Source organism: Balaenoptera musculus, chromosome 4 (genome assembly GCF_009873245.2).
Source record: "Balaenoptera musculus isolate JJ_BM4_2016_0621 chromosome 4, mBalMus1.pri.v3, whole genome shotgun sequence".
Classification (NCBI taxonomy): domain Eukaryota; kingdom Metazoa; phylum Chordata; class Mammalia; order Artiodactyla; family Balaenopteridae; genus Balaenoptera; species Balaenoptera musculus.
In genome coordinates this window covers 75,106,367-75,127,776 of record NC_045788.1, presented here as the reverse complement: position 1 = coordinate 75,127,776, position 21,410 = coordinate 75,106,367, and the positions used below count along the sequence as shown (strand labels likewise).

The following is a 21,410-nucleotide window of genomic DNA, read 5'->3' as shown; positions in this document are numbered from 1 at the left end:
AGTGGATCAAAGAAGTAATAAAAAGGGAAATTAGAAAATACCTTAAAATGAATGAAAATGAAGACACAGCATATCAAAACTTATAGGCTGCAGCTAAAGCCATGCTTGGAGAGAAATTTATGGCTGTAACTACCTGTAGTAAAAAAAAGAAAAAAAATCTAAATTAATATCCTAAACTTCCACCTTAAGGCACTAGAAAAAGAAGAGCAAACTAAGCCTAAAACAAACAGAAGGAAGGAAGTAATAAAGATTAGAGTGAAAATTAATGAAATAGAGAAGAAAAAACAGTAGAAAAAACTTCAGTGAAACCAAAAGCTGGTTCTTGAAAAGATCAACCAAAATTGACAAACCTTTAGCTAGAATAACCAAGAAAAAAATTACTGGCATCAGAAATGAAAGAGGGGATATTACTACCAACCTTACAGAAAAAAAAAGGATTATAAAGGAATACTACAACAATTGTACACCAATAAATAGATAACTTAGATGAAATGGACAAAACCCAGGCCCAGAGGGCTTTACCACTGAATTCTATCAAACATTTAAAGAGTTAATACTAATTCTTCAGAAGCTTTTCAAAAAAAAAATAGAAAAGGAGAAAATACTTCCAACTCTTTCTATGAGGCTAGAATTACTTTGATACCAAAACCAAACAAGAACATTACAAAAGAAAAGAAAGCTACTGACCAATATTGCTTATGAATATGGATGTAAAAATGTCCAACAAAATGCTAACAACAAACCAAATCTAGCAACATACAGAAAGAATTATATACTCTGATGAATTGGGAATTACCCCAGGATTGTGAGGTTGGTTTAACATCAGTAAAATAAAAAACAAAAATCACATGATTATCTCAATAGACCCAGAAAAACTATTTGACAGAATTCAATACCCTTTCATAATTAAAACACTCAACAAACTGGGACTAGAAGAGAACTTCCTCAGCCTGATAAAGGGCACCTATGGAAAACCCACAGCTAACATCACGCTTCATGGTGAAAGACTGGATACCCTCTCCCTAGGATCAGGAACAGGGTAAGTCTGCCACTTCTAATTAACACTGGAAGTTCTAGCCAGGACAGTTATTCAGGAAAAAGAAAAGACATCTAGATTAGAAAGGAAGAAGTAAAACTATCTCTATTCTCAGATGTCATGACTTTGTATATGGAAAATCCTAAGGCATTTACTATAAAATTATTAGAACTAGTAAATTATTAGAATTAATAAATGAGTTCAGACTTCAGGATATTTCTACACACAGTGAACAATCTGGAAGTGAAATTAAGAAAACTATTCCATTTATAGTAGCATCAAAAAGCATAAAATACTTGGGAAAAATTTAACAAAACTGCAAAACTTGTACTCTGAAAACTATAAAACGTTGAAAGAAATTTAAGATCTAAATAAAGGGAAAAACATCTCATACTCATGGAGTGAAAGACTTAAATATTGTTAAGATGGCCATGCTCCCCAAATTAATATACAGATTCAGCACATCTCTCTCAGAATCCTAGCTGGCTTCTTTGTAGAAGCTAACTAGTGGATTCTAAAATTTGTATGGAATTGCAAGGGACCCAGAGTAGCCAAAATAATCTTTAAAAAGAACAAAGTTGGAGGACTCATATTTCCTGATCTCAAAATTTACCACAAAACCACAGTAATCAAGACAGTATGGTACTGGCATAAGTATAGACATAAAGATCAATGGAGTAGAATTGAGAGTCCATAAATAAAGTCATATGTCTGTGGTCAACTGATTTTTGACAAGTGTTCCATGACCATTCAACGTGGAAAGAATAGTCTTTTCAACAAATGGTGCTGGGACAACTGGATAGACACGTGCAAAAAATGAAGTTGGATCCTTACCTCATACTAAATAAAAAATAGATAAATTAGACTTCATCAAAATTAAGAACTTTTGTGATTCAAAAGTTACAATCAAGAAAGTAAAAAGGCAGCCCACAGAATGGGAGAAAATATTTGCAATTCATTTATCTGATAAGGGACTTGTATGTAGAATCTATAATACAGAATAAGAGAATAAAGAACTCTTCCAACTCAGTAACAAAAAGACAAGTAACCCAATGGAAAAATGGACAAAGAATCTGAATAGTCATTTCTCCCAAGAAGATAAACAAATGGTCAATAAGTGTATGAAAAGATGCTTGAAAGTGCGTGAAAAGCTGTTAGTCATGAGGGAAATGCAAATCAAAACCACGATGAGATACCTTTTCACATCCTTTAGGATAGCTATAATCAAAAAGTCAGATAATAACAAATGTTGGTGAGGACCTTGAGAAATCAGAATCCTCATACAATGCTTGAGGGAGTGTAACATGGTGTGGCCATTTGGAATACAGTCTGGCAATTCCTCAGTTAAACATTGAGCTACCCTATGACCCAGAGATTCAACTGCTATGTATATACTCAAGAGAAATGACAACATATGTCCATACAAAAGTCCATACATTATACACAAATGTTTAAGGAAACATTAATAATAGCCAGAAGGTGGAAAAAACCCAGTTGTCCATTGACTGATGAATGGATAAACAAAATGTGGTATATACATATAATAGAATATTATTTGGCATAAAAAGGAATGAAGTGCTGATACATGCCCTAACATGGATAAACTTTGAAAACATCTTACTAAGTGAAAGAATCCAGTCACCAAAGACCACATATTTATATGAGTCCATTTATATGAACAGTCTAGAATAGGCAAACCTATAGAAACAGAAAGTAGTAGGCTTGGGATGGATGGAGGATAGAGGAACAGTAGTGAAAGGAAAGGGTACAGGGTTTCTTTTGACGATAAAAATGTTGTAAAATTGACTGTGATGTTGGTTGCACATATCTGTATACCAAATACTATTATACTAAAACCCACTGAGTTATATACACTGAGTTTAAATGGGTGAATTGTATGGTATGTGAATTATATCTCAATACAACTGTTAAGAAGAAGGAGGGGGAGGAGGAGGAAAAGGAGGAAGAGGAGAAAAAGACAACTGGAGAGTGAATGTTTTGTAAATGGGTTCCCGCTACCTTTAAGATATAATCTTCTTAATGGTTGAAGGTAATGACCATGACAGAGCATGGGCACCAACCATGGTGGTGTTGGCAAAGCTGAGATAGGAGGCTCTGGGTGCACCACTCGGTACTCACTCATTGGTGTATTCAACAAACTTTTGATGTTGTGTTCTTTTTGCCCTTTGCTGGACACTAAGAACAGCAAGATTCACAAGACACAAAGCTGCCTTCAAGGAGCTTGCAGTTTAGCCATCCTTAAATTCACATGCCTAATGTGAGGAGAATTTTGCCCACTAGGATATAAGCTCTTAAGGACAGAGCTTTGTTTCATTCACACCCATATCCCCAGGGCCTGTAACAATGCCTGGCACCTAGTAGGTGTCTAATAAATGCTCGTTGAATGAATAGGATATTAAGCATGCTACAGCATCTGTTACCAACCTGGAGCAGAGTTTGGCAGCGAAGATGCAGAACTGGCAAGGCATGGCCTTTACTTTTGAGGGAACCCTACAGGACATGACTTGAGCAGAAGCTGAACAGCCATGAAAAGAAGGTGAATGAGAGGAATAGTTTCCATCATGGGTGGGCCTGGGAACCAGGATGCTTACAGGGTTCCCAGGTGATGCACAGTAAAGTCCAGGAACCACTGGATGGTCTTTTAAGTTCCACCTGACCTCAAGCGTCTTTCTTTCTGAGGTTCTAATGCTAAAGATGGAAGTAAAGCCATTAAAATGTGTCCTTCCCTGACAAGAATGAACGTGATCTAGTGTTTTCTGTTAACACTGAGATTTCCAAAGGCAGGCCTTCTAAGGAAACCTGCGCTTGTAAAATGCTTCATGTATCACCAACCAGACCTATTCTTACTAATCGAGTTGAACAGGATGCAGTGTTTGTGTCTCCACAAACAGCCTTGTGGGTGGAATTTCCATTTTCTTCTAACTCAGTGGGAGGCTTAGATTTATTTTCTGATCTGCTCAGGATCCATTTTATGATCCTTGCTCTTGGCACCATTGTCAGCATTAGAATTGTCCTAAGGAGAAAGGAGTATGCTTTGAACTAAGCCCAGTGAAGCTGGTGCACATGTCTAAGGCAGCAGCCCTTCATCCTGATGGCCCACTGGAGTCACCTCAGGAGCTTTGAAAAAAACACCACATCTGGGCCCCACTGCCCTGGACTCTGATTTAATTGTGCTGGGATGTCTCCCAGGAAACCTGTACAAGGCGGAGAACCAGACTGAGAATCACTGAATCAGGTGGAGAAAATAAGCCAACTGACATTAGCCCTAGGGTCAAACTCTAAAGCTATTGGATAATTAACCTGTGGAGTTGGAGGACTTCCCTTCAAGGTCAGGAGTACCCAGGGAGAAAGAGTATCTGTCTTTACTCTCTGTTCCTTGCTCCCTACTCCAGCCTCTCCAGGTGCCCCATTTTCCTTTACCCACCAGATTCTAATCAGCCATGTTTTGGGAATTGGCCCCTATTCAAACCAGAAACAGAGGGAAGCTCCTTGGCAGAGGCAAAGCATCACTCTGTACCACTCAGTATCACCCTGCTGCACAGTGCTGGCTCCCCTCACCTTGCTGCCCAGTCACGTGGCCTAGGTCCCTTCTGAAAGGCTTCTCTGAGCTGACCTGCAGGGCTTGGCTGACCACACAGATCTCTGACTCGTGGCTGGCACTGGCCTGGTTCAGCCTTCTCTCCTGATCGTTCACCCCCTCCAGGGCACAGGTTTCCCTCCTCTTCCACCTCACTCCTGGTTCTCTGCCCAACACCCTTGGTACCTTTTTTCTAGCTTTAATCCACTACTCTCGGGGGCCCTCTGTCAACATGTTCCTTGCCCTCAGGATATTTGCCGTGCCCCCCTGAGCCTTGTAGCTCAATTTACCCACACACTTTGACATATGCAGCCAGTGCCTGCTCTCTGCCAGGTCTGTAGCTGCCAAGGAGTTAATTTGTCTGAAATTCAGCCAAAGCTGACTCATGCCTCTTCTCTGAGGTCTCCTGGAGCCGAATGAAAGGCATGAAATGGTCTGTGAAACCTAGCACGTCAGATGAGATAATGTACACGAAAGGGCTTAAACTGTAAAGCACGACACAACTATGAAGTATTGATAATAATAAGCAGCAGCAACATTGCATATGCCTTTCTGGAGCATGGCTGATAGCCGACCAGGAGTACCAGCCAAGGGACAGAGACGGATCAGGGACAGGCAAGACGTTTACGAATCAGAAGATTCAAGAACTGAGAGGTCAGGACTAGATAGGCAGATGAGAAGGGAGCAGTGCCAAAAAAAGAAAACAAAACAGAGGTCAGAGTTCGCGACTCAACCAGAGGCCCAGAAATGAGGAAGAGCTAAAGGATTTCCATCAGCAAGTCCACTTGGTTCTGCCCTCAAAGTATATCCAGAATCTGGCCACTTGTTTCCACTTCCACAGCCATTACCTGCCTGGACTATTGTAGTAGCTCCATCTGGTCTCCCTGCTTCCACCTTTGTTTCCTTACAGTCCATTCTTTTTTTTTTTTTTTTTTTTTTTTTTAAATTTATTTATTTATTTATTTATTTATGGCTGTGTTGGGTCTTTGTTTCTGTGCCAGGGCTTTCTCTAGTTGTGGCAAGTGGGGGCCACTCTTCATCGCGGTGCGCGGGCCTCTCACTATCGGGCCTCTCCTGTTGCGGAGCACAGGCTCCAGATGCGCAGGCTCAGTAGTTGTGGCCCACGGGGCCAGTTGCTCCGCGGCATGTGGGATCTTCCCAGACCAGGGCTCGAACCCGTGTCCCCTGCATCGGCAGGCAGATTCTCAACCACTGCGCCACCAGGGAAGCCCACAGTCCATTCTTAACATAACAGGCCTAGCGATCCTGCCAAAGGTATGCCACTCCTGTGCTCAAAATGCTTTAATCCTTCTCAGGATAAAAGCTGAAGTCCCTTACCATGGCTTATGAGGCTCTATGTGGTCTGGACCCCCATTACCCCTCCAATCTCATCCTCTACCACCTACTCATCTGCTCCAGTCACCCTGGGCTTCTTGCTGTTTCTTGAATGCTCCAAGGTCATTCCTGCCTCGTGGTCTTTGCCCCTGCTGTTTCCTTACCTGGAGCCTCTTCCTGGCTGTTCATTCTCTCACTTCATTCAGGGCTAAGCTCCAGTGTCACCCTCAGTTTCAGGGGTCAGCCTGTCCTGACTTCTCTATCTTAAGTAGCACTTCCCAGCCCCACCATGCTCTATCCTTTTCCCAGCTATATTTTGTATAGCACTGAAATAAGAAATATATAGTAGATATTACCTTATTGTCTGACTCTTCTAAAATGTAAGCTCCATGAGCATAGGAGTTTTGTCTGCTTGTTCCCTGCTTGCACAGTGCCTTGAATTACTGGATGAATGGTTGAATAAACAAATAGGATAGCAGATTTAAGACTCTGACAATAAATCACTATATTGAGTAAAGGGGCAAAGAATTGCCTTAATCCTGAGCTTTACTGTGGTTCTGTAGAGACAGGAACCTGTTCCTCAAGGTGACTGGCCTTGGATTTACAGGTAGAGATTATTCTTCCAAGGAGGGAGAGGACAAGAAAAGTCCACCTGCCAGGCTCCTGCCCATTCTGGAGCTGAGCTATTCTGGGAATTCCAAGGGCAAGTCAAGGACCCCAGTGGGGAGGCTTCAGAGAAGTAGAAATTTTTATTGAATTCTCTCTCCAGGAGCCCTGTTTTTCTGGGATATGAGTTTTTGAATCTTTGGGAGCAATTTCTCTTCATCATCTCCCTTGAGGGACATCTTTGGTTAGCTCAACTGCTTTCACATTTATGGCAAAGTAAAACAGCACAGTGGGAAAGAACATGGGTACTTGGTGCTAACCATGGCTCTGTATTTCCTTCCTAGTTGTGAGATCACAGGCAAGTTATTTCAGTTTCTCAGAGCCTCACTACCTCATCCATAAATGGAGGATAGTGTTGGTACCTTTGCCAGGGATGTTGTAAAGATGAAATGTGATCATGCATTTTAAGCACAACATTTGGCATGATGTTATGCTTGGCAAATTTTCAGCTCTTATCATTGTCAGGGTCAGGAGTGGTAGAAGAAATAGTTCTCCTTGTTCGGGGCAGCTCCTCATAGTTCCCATCTGTAGAGAGTCTCAAACTTTAATGTGCATACGTATCACTTGGGACAATCTTGGTAAAATGCAGATTCTGATCCAGAAGATCGGGAAAGGGCCTGAGATTCTGCATTTCTAACCAGTTCCCAGGTTGCGCTGATGCCAGGACCAAGCTCTGAATAGCTAAGAGAAATGCAGAAGAAAGGCCTGGGAAATAAAATACTGGTGAATGTGTTTCTGTGAAGTTCTATAGCCTCTCATTCCAACCTTAAAGGCAGCCTGAAATTACTACATCCTAACTCAGAAGAGCTACATTGTTTCCAGCTTCTTTCTCTGCTGGCCTCCCTGAATCTAATTCCAGCTGTACCCATCCCTCCCTACCATTTCAATCGTGCAATAATGCCTCATACAAAGACACTCACCCTTTTAAGGAAGTTTCACTCAGAGCTGAGAGACAGAAGGTTTTCTCTTTTACTTAAATCTGCTCCTGGGTTTCCTTGGCCCTCGGACATATGGCCAGGCATTTGTTTTCATGGCTGCTTAATGGTTTGTAAGGCAATTGCTGGAGGAAACACTGCTACAGCAAGCCAGGCGAGAGAGACAGAGGGTTTCACAAGCCAGTGTTATCTTTGCTGAGCACCAGGGCTGTTCCAGCTTCTTTCCTCTCTCTGCCCGACAGTGACAGATGGCTTCCACATGGTCTGACCTACTGTTTGGCCAGCCCTGACCAGATAGTCATCCATCAGCTGCCCTGTTTGTTTCCCTAGAGGGCACCCTGTGGTTTGAGAAGTTAGAGGTTTCATTTAGAGCTCACCGCATCTCATAGCTATTGTAGTAGAGTTTCAAGTGTGGACAGTTCTCATTCCAGATGTTCCTATCCCGGTGTCCATATGTTTCGAGGTGGGATCAGCAGGTTTACATGGTAATGTTCAACTAATTAATCATAAGCTGATACTTTAACAGCTTCAGGACCCAAAGTGGGTTTCGTACTAGCAAAGATGTAAGCGATCATATGGTACTATTAATCTGGAAAAAGGAGGTGAGGTTCAGCTTTTTCCATTGCTTTGGCACAATCTATTTCTTACTGATTCTGAATGTTACTCATGAAGCCTCTGAAAGCTGTATGGGAAAATCTCCAAATAATTCTCCTCATGGCTCTCTTTGAGTGTTACAAAACAAAAACTTAAATTAATATTATCCGCAGGGAATGAGAAAAAGTTAGTATAAGCAGAAGGGTCATGCAGACTAGGAATCAGGAGACCTGAGTCTAGTCCCAATTTGCCTCTCTTTTTGTGACTTTGAATACACCACATAGTTGATCAAACAGATCTTTTAATCACCTATTAGGTGGATTCAAGCAAGAAATGTCTGGGTTTTATTATTTTTTTTCTAACTGTAAAATGAGATTATTATATGAACTTGGCTTCTAAAAACTTTAAATGAAGTGTGTTTGTATTCTCTTCCTTCTTAAAGCATAATTTGCTCACTAAAACTTGCCTATTTCACTTGTACATAAATTGTACTTTACTTGTAAAAAAAATGCTTTACCAAAGTAAAAAGATACAGGGACATTTGAGTAGTTACAGCTTTCATGGATTGCAACCTGACCAAATCTATTAAAATTAAAGATACAGGGGGCTTCCCTGGTGGCGCAGTGGTTGCGAATCTGCCTGCCAATGCAGGGGACACGGGTTTGAGCCCTGGTCCAGAAGGATCCCACATGCTGTGGAGCAACTAAACCCGTACACCACAACTGCTGAGCCTGTGCTCTAGAGCCCGCGAGCCACAACTACTGAAGCCTGCAAGCCACAACTACTGAAGCCTGCATGCCTAGAGCCCCTGCTCTGCAACAAGAGAAGCCACCACAATGAGAAGCCCGTGCACCGCAACGAAGAGTAGCCCCCGCTCGCCACAACTAGAGAAAGCCCGTGCGCAGCAACAAAGACCCAATGCAGCCAAAAATAAACAAATAAATTAAAAAATAATAAATTAAAAAAAATTAAAGATACATTAAAATAATTTTTAAAACTAAAAAATATTTTAAATACCAAATCTATTATTGGGTTGGCCAAAAAGTTCTTTCGGTTTTAAGTAAAAATAAAGACGTTTTTCATTTTCACCAAGAACTTTATTGAGCAATGTATTCATTAACCGAACGAACTTTTTGGCCAACCCAATAAAAGTAAAAATACACTGCAACCCCTAGCATTATTTGTAGAGGGGAAAAAAACCCCAAAAGCAAAAACTAGAAAAAACCTTTGTGTGTCAGTAAAGAGAATGAGTTTGATAAAAGTAGAAGGTTCAACATAAATTCTCCCTTAGCTCCATCACTCATAGACATTTGGTGTTTTGACTGGGGAGGGAAAGGGCTGGGGGATTAAATAATGTATATTTCCTCTGCATAGTTTTAAGAACATTTTCCCCCAATTACTCTGTGTGTGTGTATATATATATATATATATATATATATATATATATATATATATATATATATATATATAAAATCTCAAAATTATTTTTTATAAAAGCTTCTCTATACACAAGAGAATTAAGATGAGAAAAAGACCCTAAAGAAAAGTCTCCCCTCAACCCCGCTGCCACTATGCATATTTAGTACAAAATAGCGTTCAGTAACCTTTGGGTGTGCTTCCCTGGTTTGCATAATATTTTTCTCAGCTGAGGCTATACTGTTTATGTATTTTATAGTTCACATTTTGATTTAACATTCGGTTTGCATTTGATCCAAATGATTTTGCTGAGTACCCTGGCCCTTGGCCGGTTATTTGCCTGGCCTCCCTGCCTGGAGTTTTGGATTTGGAGAGACAAGGTCTCCAGGGCTTGTCTAGAGGACTGAGCCCCTTTCAGGAAAGTGGCCCCTCGGTGGTAGTTGACCTCACCTTCTGTGATGATCTGACAGATCACAACTTCCGTTTTCATGAGGATAATTTAAGAGCTGCAGCCCCGTTGAGCAGAATGGAATTGAGAACCCTGTGCCCAGGACTCATTCCTTGCAGAGATGAGACAGCTCTTCAGTGACTCCCCTCTGCTGTGCTAGAGGTGAGGAGGAGAAACGTGCCCCCTGGACAACAAAGGGACGGGCCGCCACACCTGGCCTGGGGAGGAGGCTTCGGCCACCTTGTGCAGTACAGCCAGTGATAAGGAGACAGATCTGTCCCCCTGTGTGAACATGGGACACTCCCACTTCTGGGTGCTCTGGGTGTGGCTCACACATGTCAAGGTAGTGGAGATACCTTAAGAAGGCTATCCCAAGAGACAGAGGACTCTATTTTTCTGACTTAAGGTTGAAAGGGCATGGATCACAGAGCTAGTCACTGGCTGATTCTGAACTCTCCAATCTTTCTGGGTCAAAGACAGACCTGTGGACAGTTCAGGGCCCTAGACTCTTGAACCCTAGGGGTAGGGCATCTGCCAACACAGGGGCTATAGTTTGCAGGGCAGTGGCCTGACAGGCAGCTAAGACAACTTTGCCTGCTGTGGGGCTGGGCCCATGTGGCAGGCTCCTGTGCAAGGGAGTGTTCCAGGAAGAGTAGGGGACTTTGTGGCAAGCTTTCTGAGAAATACAGTGGGACTCTGGACTCTTATTGGAATATTTGTTTCTAGTTGGAATAGTTGATAGATCTTTCTTTTGTTTTACTTTTTACTAATATTTTGATTTGGTTTGCAATTAACTTGGAGAGTTAACACCAATGCGCTGGAATTGGATGTGGGAAAAGATATGACATTCTTTGAGTTATCAGTTATATGCCAGGCAACTGACTGGATGCTTTATGTTATCTCATGTTACCCACAGGAGGGAGTTTATGATTCAGGGTGGGGACCTACAACCACAGGAGTATAAAATTCACTCCTTATTTTAGGAGTGAAGTGAATGGGATTCAAATAATACATGTACTCAGAAATGATCTGCTCTTACAATCAGCCCCTGACACAGACCCTAGGGTTACCAAAGCGATAGCTTGCATCAAATGATTATTTCTAGAAGAGCCAGTATCTCTTTCAGAGTATACTACATAAGAGACTACATTTAAAGAGAAAATTTAGCTGGGTTTTTAAGTGGAGAGTTATCATTATCTTGCAAGCAACTTTGCATATTTTTGTAGCCAGTCAGGGCAGCCAGGAGCCAGGTTCAAAGTGAGGGCCTTTGGCAGGGCTGAAAACTTTAATCAAGCTTCAGCTAGGTTTAAAAAAAAAAAAAAAAAAGATTCTGCCAAGTAGTTCTTTCAGCAGAATGACTTTGTTCCATCGATTTCAGTTAATCACAGCAGGAGATAAGACCTCAGGAGAAGGGTCTAGCCATCCATCCTGTGATCTCCACTTAATGGCTGCAGGAGTGAAATGAGAAAACAGAGAATTTTGTAGGCAACAAAAGTGGGGGCAGGGTGTAAATATAGAGGGTTTTGAGTTAGGAAGATTCTGTTGGAATTTAGTCATTTTTCCTATTTGTGACCAAAATGATCGGAGGAGAGCCTTTGAGGGGAGATAGGGTGGGGTGGAGGATGCAGCAGACCAGGCTGCAGGAGCATTGCATTCTGCAGGGTAGATCATGTTTAAACCTTGGACAGTGCAATACTTTGAATAATGATAATAATAATAGCAGCACTGATATGGTGGGGGGAGGTTTAAATTCATAGAGCAGTTTTGAGGTAAGAGTTTAAGAAGATACTCACTAAGCTAGAATTATTAGTCATGTTGTTAATTTCTGGCCAGAGAAGCTGGTTAGTCTAGGCAGCTCGGCTCAGGGGAAGGGGCTGCAGAGAAGAGGGGGAGGGGAGCAGCTGGCCCTTGGTCACCCAGCTCGAGCTGTGGCCCTGGCACGACAGGGCAGAAAGCAGAGCTGGGCTGAGGGGCTGAGGCACGTGGACAGCCGAGGCCGGGCTACATGTCCCTCTGGGGTGGGCCGCACTGCTGTTCTTGGTCTCACCCCACGTAGGTGTCCCCTTGCCAGCCCTTTAGTGAACAGAGCAGTTTCTTGAAAGCATAAACCAGATCACGTTCCCCTTCTGTTTAAAACCATCCCACTGCACGTGGACACTTGACAGCTTTGTTTCCCTTGTTGCTTCAGTATATGCCCCACCTCCTCCATAGAATGAGGTCTAGATTTAGTCAGTATTCCCCCAGGCACTGGAGATGAGACAGTAGAAGACTGTGACCGCCTAAGTTCTCTCTACGTTCAATCTGGGTGCCCTCCATGAACAGGGTACACCTGGAGGCCTGGTTGTATGCTGCCGACACTGGACACTGCTTGCTCAGAAATGGAATGTCTGAGATCTTTAGTTCATCTTACAGGTGAGGAAGCTGAGGCACAGAGGAGGCAAGTGACATCTTAAGCGAGTGCCAGGGCTGGACCAGAACTCACATCTGACTCCTGACCCAGCAACGTTGATGCCCTTGACTGATGGACAGCTCTGCAGCTGGAAGGGCATTGAAGGCTGGCAGGGAAGGACGGCAGAGCCCGGCAGGTGGGAGGGCGTAGAGGAGGCAGCTGGTAGAAAATGGAAAGGCCATGAAGAGTCAAAATATCCATTCCCACTGGCCATGTCCCCAGGACAACAGGAGTCCCAGGTGCTCTTTAACAGAGGCATAAACAGTGACACAGAAAAACTACACAAAGGGATTGACCCAAGGCCATGACATGTCCTTTGTGCCTAACGATTAAGTACCCTGTTTATTTGGACTCTTAACCTTGCTCTGTCCTTTTAAGTCATGTGAGACCTTCTCCGCCATTCTTCTCTTGTCATTTGGTTTGTGACTCCAGTTTAGAATCTCTCTGCCTATTTGTCTCAGGTTCTAAGCTGGAGGGAGATAAAGAAGGTGATGATGAACTTGGGCCATGTGACTTGCCTGCAGTGTTTTGCTGTTCTTCAAAGGGGCTGTAGAGAAGAACAATGAGCAAACTCATGAGTCAACATTATACTTATCCCTCTTTTGTGAGGAATACTGCCTCTACTTCTTGTGTGAAGTGTAATCATTTGTTAGCTTTAGTAAGACATCTCTCTGCCCACTGATAAGGAAACAAAAAGGCATTTACTGTGCTAGTCTCTAGAATGTGAAATGTAAGCTGTGATCTTTTTTTGTTTGTTTGTTTTTAGCTTTCATTTATGATCACAGGCTTAAGGGTTGAAGGGGGCCTTGGAGGACTGCCAACCCCACCACCCCCTTCTGCGCAGGAAGCCCCTTCTCAACATCCTTGCCAGTCGTTCATATCCCTTCCCCCTGCATCCCCACTGCGAGTTGCCTCTACCTCTGTCGTAACACTTACTTCATTTTGCTTAAATTACAGTTATTTGAGGACTTTTTTTAAGTCTCAGCTGTGAGCCCCTGAGGGCAGGAATCCTGTCTCTTTCCTCTCTGTCTTTGATCTCCCACAGCCCCCAACACAGAGCCTGGCCCACTCTCCATAAATATGTGAGGGAGTGACAAGGTGTTAACAGCCTCCAGAGGCAGCCACAGTTCGACATCTCTAATAGCTAGAAAGTTCTTCCTAAAAGTGAGCAGAAACACACCTCCCCAACTTCCCTGTGGGGAGAGAATAGAAACACGCAGTGATGACAGAGGTCCAGGCATCTATAAGATGCACACGGGAGACCCGGGGGGACAGGCCATGCCCTGCTCTTATTGCTGTTCTTGCTTCCCTTCTGGCCAAAGGATACGAAGGTCTTTCCCAGGACAGGAAAATACCACCACACTAGATAGAGTTGGAGAAATGTGTGTGGCGTGGGGAGGGTTTCCAGGATTCATATCCAGTTTGGAAGGGCAGCTTTATTAGATGCTGCCAACGTCCCACTCATATCCCCCCAGTCCTCCCCGAGGGTCATCTGCGGACGGTTCCCATGCACAGCGACAGCTTCCTGTGTTTCTCTGCCCGTGGTCACTCTCTGACCTGGGGAGTATGCTTGGCCTGTGTGTAGGTCAGGCTGGAAATGCCAGGGAGTAACTCCAGGAGAGACCTTCAACCATGAGTGATGGGACTTGTGCGTAAATACCCCAGATCCCTCATCTCCCAGTGGGACGCTCAGAAGTGTGTTCTACACAGTGTCTCAAAGGTTTCAGGAGAGATGCCCCCCAAATTCTCACAACAGTAACCCACTAATGGACACATCCTTTCTTTATTTGCCTCCCTTCCCTCTTTGACTTGCCTACTCCCTCACTGTGCTTTCTGGGATCACACCCAAATAAACAGTCTGCCCCAAATCTTTGTTTCAAGGTCTGCTTTGGGTGGAACCCAAGCAGGAAATTTGGTGGATATCCTAATGTTAGTCGCTTAAAAGACAGAACTATTAAAATTAGTATATGTCTTTTTTCCCCCCCGTTTCTTTCCTTCTATTTCTAATTCAGAGTTGGTTTTTCTATCAATTCTATAAATAGAGTTTAATTTTAAGAAGAATCCATGTCCTATCTCAGAAAACAGGACTGATAATGATTCCTAAGTCTTTGAAGGATAGTTATTTCAAATAATAAGAGTTAGTAATATTCTAGTTCTATTAAGGAAACGTACTAGTCAGAAAGGTCTCAGGCCAGACTAAAGAAAGAGGTTACGCATGGGGATCATTAGACATCAGGATGGATTTGTGTTCAAGTGCTTCACTTAACCTCTTAAACTTCCACAGAGACCTTTTAAATGAAGAGAGAACTTATCAGCCTGGCTCAGGTTTGGGATGGTGTGCTTGAGGTCAGGACAGCGAACATGAATGCGGACCATGAGGGAAGAGGGAAAGGGAAATAAAGAACCTTCATTAAACTTACCCATTATTAATGAACTACCGCTGAGCTAATAGAGCCAAGAGAAAATGCCGTTGCTGAAGAATATTTCTTATCATATCAGAAAATTCATAACAAAGAACAAAGGTGTGCAAGCAACCTGCCACCCTAGTCCTCCTTCAGACAGACATTGTGTGAGTCAGAAAAACTCCCTGTAGGTGCCACAATATTGCTTGATTGTTTTGACACCTCAGACAATTAATAGGAGGTAGCAGTTAAAAATAATCATGCTCACTACTGTCTTTGTTTGTGCTTTTTTTTTTTTTTTGTTTTCTTTCTTCCTGTAGAGTTTTCCGCTGACCTAGTAAGGAATGACACACATGGTCATGAATTTTTAATTGGCAATCAAAGATGAGAATGAATGTAAACAAAACACAGGGTGAGAGGAGTCAGCAGGGCCAGGAGAGCCCCACAGGTGCCTTTTTGGGGTCAAGTGGGGAGATGTTCCTAAGTCACGTAGGGATAAGAAAGGGCTCCACAGATCTTATTTTTAGCATGGATATTGTGGCTTCATATGCTCTCTTTCTTTATTTATTCACCTGCTCTCTTGGTGGGGGTAGGAACGGGGCAGCAAAGTCTTCACTTGGTGGTAGGAAGATGTGTGGTCTTCCTGTGACGTGTGTCCTTTGCCCTCTTTGATGAGCACTGCTGCCCTGTTGTAGTTGGCAGTAATGCCCTGGGTACAGCTCTCTCCTGAGTTGAGAGAGGTGCCTTTGCCTCCTCCGGCTTTTGCCCTGGTCTGAGCCGTTGCTTCCGGAGAGAAACTCTTGGAAGTACCGTGCTGTCCCCATGGCATGACCTCATAAGACGATTGTGAGGATTATTAAGGTAGTCCATGTAAAGTGACTGCATTCATGGGCATTAATAGTTGGCACAAAAACTATGTTGGTCCTCAAAATGAAAGGGCTCAGTTACTGTACCTGCCATCTGCTGAAATTTCATAATATAAACAAAGACCTCCTTTGGGCTCAAAATGGATATGTTAATGTGGCCGATACTAGCCTCTCTCAAACTTTTTGTTTTGGGTAGCCTCCTTCCCCACGTATTCCGCCACCCCAGCGTGCTCTGTGGGTGCCTTTTCAGCCTGCCCCACTAAGCACCCGCTCTCCCTTGCTTCCCAGAACGCCTATGTCAACATCAACCGCATCATGTCCGTGGCTTCCCGCCTCTCAGAGGCTGGCCACTACGCCTCGCAGCAAATCAAGCAGATCTCCACGCAGCTAGACCAGGAGTGGAAGAGCTTTGCGGCCGCTCTGGATGAGCGCAGCACCATCCTCGCCATGTCTGCTGTGTTCCATCAGAAGGCTGAGCAGGTAAGGCCAAGGGAGCTGCTGTGGCCGCTGGTGGTGGGAAGCGGAGGGGCAGGGGCGGGGCAGGGCAGGCTGGGAGGACATACACTGAGGTGTAGAGAGCCCCTCCTCTCTTTTTGAAACAACAAAGACCATGCTGAGTAGTTTTGACAATAACCCATGTTCTACCACTGTCATGGCCCCTGTGTACCCAGAGAGACATTGGTAACTCTTGGAGGCTTGGCTTAACATTCAAACAGGAAGAAACCCAGAGCTAACTATTCTGCTTAGTAGTTTATTGTTGGACGTGTGTGTGTGTGTGTGTGTGTGTTGACTGCTTAGTTTGCATTCCATAAGCATAGACCAAAGGGGTGAAACTAAACTGATCATTGAGTGCTGAGAACAGGGGGAAACTAATTTTACATGAAGCATTTGCTATGGATAATAATAATGTAATAATAATACAGTGGACAGAAATAATAATTACTTGTTGCCATTTACTTACTGGCATTGGCCAGTGACATTACTAACCCATTTTACAGAGAGGAGCAGGGAAGCTCAGAGAGATTAAGTAACCTGCCTAAGATCCAGCGGCGTGTAGGAGCTGACTCTAAGCAGCTTAGGGAGAGCCAATGGTTAAATTTTCAGGAATTTTATGAGCTGGTTGTTAAACATAGCCATTACGTTAAACTGTATAAATTTAAATTAAATATATCAAATTAAAAGCAAAGGTAATAAATACTCAAAACTCATCATTTTCAATTATTTTACTAGATTTTATTATTTTCTATGTTCTTGAGATTATTTCTATCTATGTTATATACACACTCACTCTCCCTCTCTCTCTCTCTCTCTCACACACACACACACCCCCCCCCCCAAACAATGGATTCAAGGCTATTTTTTCAGTGCGTTTATTTAGGCAGCTCTTTATTGTCCTCAGATGGGCTGTTCTAGGCAATGAGATAAAAAGGTATTTAGGCAATTAATTTAAATGGAGCTGTGCACCCAGGCAAGAAGAATCACAGACAGAACCACTCCAGACTGTTGGGTGAAGAATTATTTGCATTTTAGAGGTATATTTTCCACCCAATAAATCTGAGTGATTTCAGTTAGCTCACCCTTTGTGCATGGAGACCCATAGTCTCCCACAGTTGTTAATTTTAATTTTTAAATAATTTGATGTCTGTCAAGATCTGTATCTATATATCACATCCCAGGAGCCACTTTAGACACAGTACAGTCTGTCCCGCTGAGCTGCCCTCCCCTCTCCCACCCCTTGGGGTTCTGACAGGGATCTTTTTGAGTGTTAATCTCCATCCCCTGTGGGAATGGTCTCTGCAGGTTCCCTGGGGTGCCTGATGGGCCTGAATGAGGCATTCTTTGCTACTCTTCACAGCTCAATGTCCACACTATAAAGCACATGTGTGGAAACATCCCATTTCATTATATGTTGCCTCTCACTTGTACCTGTGAGTGTGCACAGGACAAGAAGCTCTCACATACACGTCATGTAGTGAGCTGTTTGCACACCTGTATTTTATCATCATTGTGTGGATGTAACCTGTTGAACATGAAGACACCTCCCACCCCTAGCAGTTTCATAATAGTCATCTTTCTTTGTGGAAACCATACTTCCTAAACAGGTACTGGGTCTGACTTCTACCTGGGGTTGGTGTTTGTAAAATTAAAGAAAAAACTCCACTGTCTGCAGTGGTCTCTGAAGGCTTCCAGAGTTCCTGATGCTTCTTCCCAAGATATCTGACTGTCTGTACATAATCTGCCCATTGCCCAACCCCAGTGCCTCCACACTGACCCAGCCGGCATCTCCTTCCAGTTCCTGTCGGGAGTGGACGCCTGGTGCAAGATGTGCAGCGAAGGTGGCCTGCCGTCTGAGATGCAGGACCTGGAGCTGGCGATCCACCACCACCAGTCCTTGTATGAGCAGGTGACCCAGGCCTACACAGAGGTGAGAACCCAGCGGACACCCAGGGGTCCTGGCTGTGTATAGGGGTATGGGGGTGTGGCAAGAGTACCGGCCTGTGTGCTGTGAAATAGCCTGAGTCGGACTAAGAAGAAGAGAGGCCATTTTTCTCCCTCTGGAGACATCTTTAAGATCCTTGATCTGTTAATGATGATGTCAAAATGCAGCCATTGGCAGGAACCGCCTTAGTGCGCATGCGTGCACACACACACACACACACACACACACACACACACACACACACACACCCTACCTCACCCTATGTGTGAACACACACACACACACCCTACCTCACCCTATGTGTGAACACACACACATACATACACACACACACACCCTACCTCACCCTATGTGTGAACACACACACCCTACCTCACCCTATGTGTGAACACACACACACACACATACACACACACACACCCTACCTCACCCTATGTGTGAACACACACACACCCCTACCTCACCCTGTGTGTGAAGCCCGGACTGTCTCTGCTGTGGAAGGCTGTAGGAAAGCAAGGCGTGCCCCTCTGGAGCTGCTTTCTGTCTGGTGCACACGCATGCACACACTAGCCCTGCCGCCCCTTTTATGAAGCAGCTCATCAAAAAATACTAATTTTCTCACTGGAAGGTCCAGAGCACAACCCACCACGGGGTGGAGATGGGTGTTTACAGGAGTGGGAAGCTGCTGTGGAAGTGAAGGACAAACTAAAAGGCTCTTCTGCTGAAAAATCAAAGGCTGGGAGCATGGTACAAGTTAAGAAGGGGAAAAAACTTCCCTCTTAACTTGTACCAAGCACACCTCCTTTCACACCTTGCTGGAAGGAAAAGGCCGTTTCAACTCCAAACCAACTTTGACTTCCTTGTTAACCAGATTAATTTGGGGTCTTAAAATTCCTATCAGTACCCTAGTCACCATGGTTTTAAATTAGAAAGGCACATGCTCGCTGGATAATCTGCCAAGCCCTGGAGAGCCACAGGTGTCAATCAGATGATGCCACTTTCCAGAAATATTGCCAGGAATCCAGTGAGGAATGGCAGGGAATGTCACCCCCACTGGTTTCAGCACTGAGGGTGAGTGTTGGGGAACCCAGGAGCATGGACGTTGTGTCCACAATCTAAGGGTCCCTGCCTTATTCTGCGTGTTCTGGAAAGACAGGGATGTTACCACTTTCAGGAGAAGAAAAAAGGAGGTTGTATTGAAGGAGAGCAAAAGAAGGGTAAGTATAAAAGAAAGAAAATGACAAGGAAGTAAAGGAGAGAAAAATGATGACGATGATGATAAAGGTAGAATTGGTAGCCCGTACCTGCCGGGCCCTCTTCTAAGTGCCCTGCATGCGTTAACTCATTTAATCTTTACCACAATTCTATGGGGTATGTACCATTTCTATTCCTACTTCACAAACAAGGAAACTGAGGCCCAAAGGGGTTAAGTGTCAATAACTTGCCTCTGGTCACACACCTAGAAGTTTAGAGCTACGTAGAGGAAGGTGAGGATGGAAGAGGGAAGAGGGAGAGAAGTTTATGGTGTCAACTTATATTCAGCTTTTTTTCTGAAACGAAGATCTGCTGCCTGACCTAGTCTGTGAGTCAGTCAAAATATTGATCAAGTAAATACTTATCAAGTACCAAGTGTCAGGCACTCTTCCAGGCGTGGGGCGAGATAAACAAGGCAGAGTCCCTGCCCTCAGGAAGCTGAAATGCAAGGGGGAGGGAGACAGTGACTCGGGGTCTCGCAGACAACTGGCTGCAGCCCCAGCACCTCCTCTCCCTCAGGATTCGGGGGTGCTCGGCCCTCCCCGGGCTGCAGGCTGGGCACTGTGGCAGCTCTGGTGGCACACTCCTTGGTTGTCATGGGTGTCGGTAGGACTGAGATTCTCAGTCCTCCTCAGGGACGCCAGCAGGCTTGCCTTGCCTCCCTGCGCCCCTCCTGCCCCTCTACTCCCTAGACTTGACCTCTTTGCCTCTTACAGGTCAGCCAGGATGGCAAAGCGCTGCTGGATGTGCTGCAGCGTCCCCTGAGTCCTGGGAACTCCGAGTCCCTCACTGCCACAGCCAACTACTCCAAGGCAGTGCACCAGGTGCTGGACGTGGTGCACGAGGTGCTGCACCACCAGCGGCGGCTCGAGAGCATCTGGCAGCACCGCAAGGTGCGGCTCCACCAGCGGCTGCAGCTCTGCGTCTTCCAGCAGGACGTCCAGCAGGTAACAGACTGCTTCCCTGAGCCTGGCATCTGTCTCAGGCAGGCAGGCAGGTGGCACAAGTCCCTGACCTAGGTGATCAGGCCTGGGAACGCCTGATTTATGGAGGGAGGAGGGCAGTTCAGCCCCCAGCTGCACCCCTCCACACCATCCGGACTTGTTAATTGATGCTCCTCACTTAAGCAGCTTTACAGACGGGCCTTCTCACCCTCTGGTGTTGGGAAGGGAGGCTCAATCTGAGAGACAGCAATTCCTTGCAGTCATGACATTGTTTTCTTTGGGGGAAGCTTGACCGTCCCTCAGGCATGAGCTCTCTGACAGCGCCGGGTCCTAGGGGGTCATCTGAGTGCTGGCGGAGCTGGACCCACAGTGTGCCCACTTCTCAATCAGGGATGCAGGTGCCCTGCTAGCGTTGGGGTGTGGTGGGGTACAGGGACTTCAGGGGATTCTTTGGCAAGCTTGGATTTGGGAAACCAGATTTAAAACAAGGGCTGTTGATAATTGTATGTTCTGTGATTAGAGGTTACTCCTGACTTAATTTGTTTTTTGCGTTATTGTAAGAGTCATAGCATTTTTCTTTACCACAAATAATAAAGAAATGGTTGTTTCTAACTATAAAAGGACAGCCTTGCCACAAATGCCCTTTTGGATGAAATGACACATTCTTTTTTCCTCATACTTCTCTGTCTGTCTCTTTGGGGACCCCTGGGAGCTTTTTTTTTTTTAATTTTTATTTATTTATTTATTTATTTATTTTTGGCTGTGTTGGGTCTTCGTTTCTGTGCGAGGGCTTTCTCTAGTTGCGGCAAGCGGGGGCCACTCTTCATCGCGGCGCGCGGGCCTCTCACTATCGCGGCCTCTCTTGTTGCGGAGCACAGGCTCCAGACGCGCAGGCTCAGTAGCTGTGGCTCACGGGCCTAGTCGCTCCACGGCATGTGGGATCTTCCCAGACCAGGGCTCGAACCCGTGTCCCCTGCATTGGCAGGCAGATTCTCAACCACTGCGCCACCAGGGAAGCACCCTGGGA

The 21,410-nt window shown here is 44.6% G+C and overlaps 1 protein-coding gene across 1 annotated transcript in view; it reads left to right on the top strand.

The window, feature by feature from the left end:
* KALRN (kalirin RhoGEF kinase) overlaps window positions 1-21,410 on the top strand; it is a 655,634-nt gene that overhangs the window by 271,555 nt on the left and 362,669 nt on the right. Inside the window, exons 7-9 of the mRNA XM_036850143.1 lie at window positions 16,034-16,225; window positions 18,039-18,170; window positions 20,156-20,386. Coding sequence (XP_036706038.1) covers window positions 16,034-16,225; window positions 18,039-18,170; window positions 20,156-20,386 — 555 coding nt within the window. The remainder of the gene's footprint in view (window positions 1-16,033; window positions 16,226-18,038; window positions 18,171-20,155; window positions 20,387-21,410) is intronic.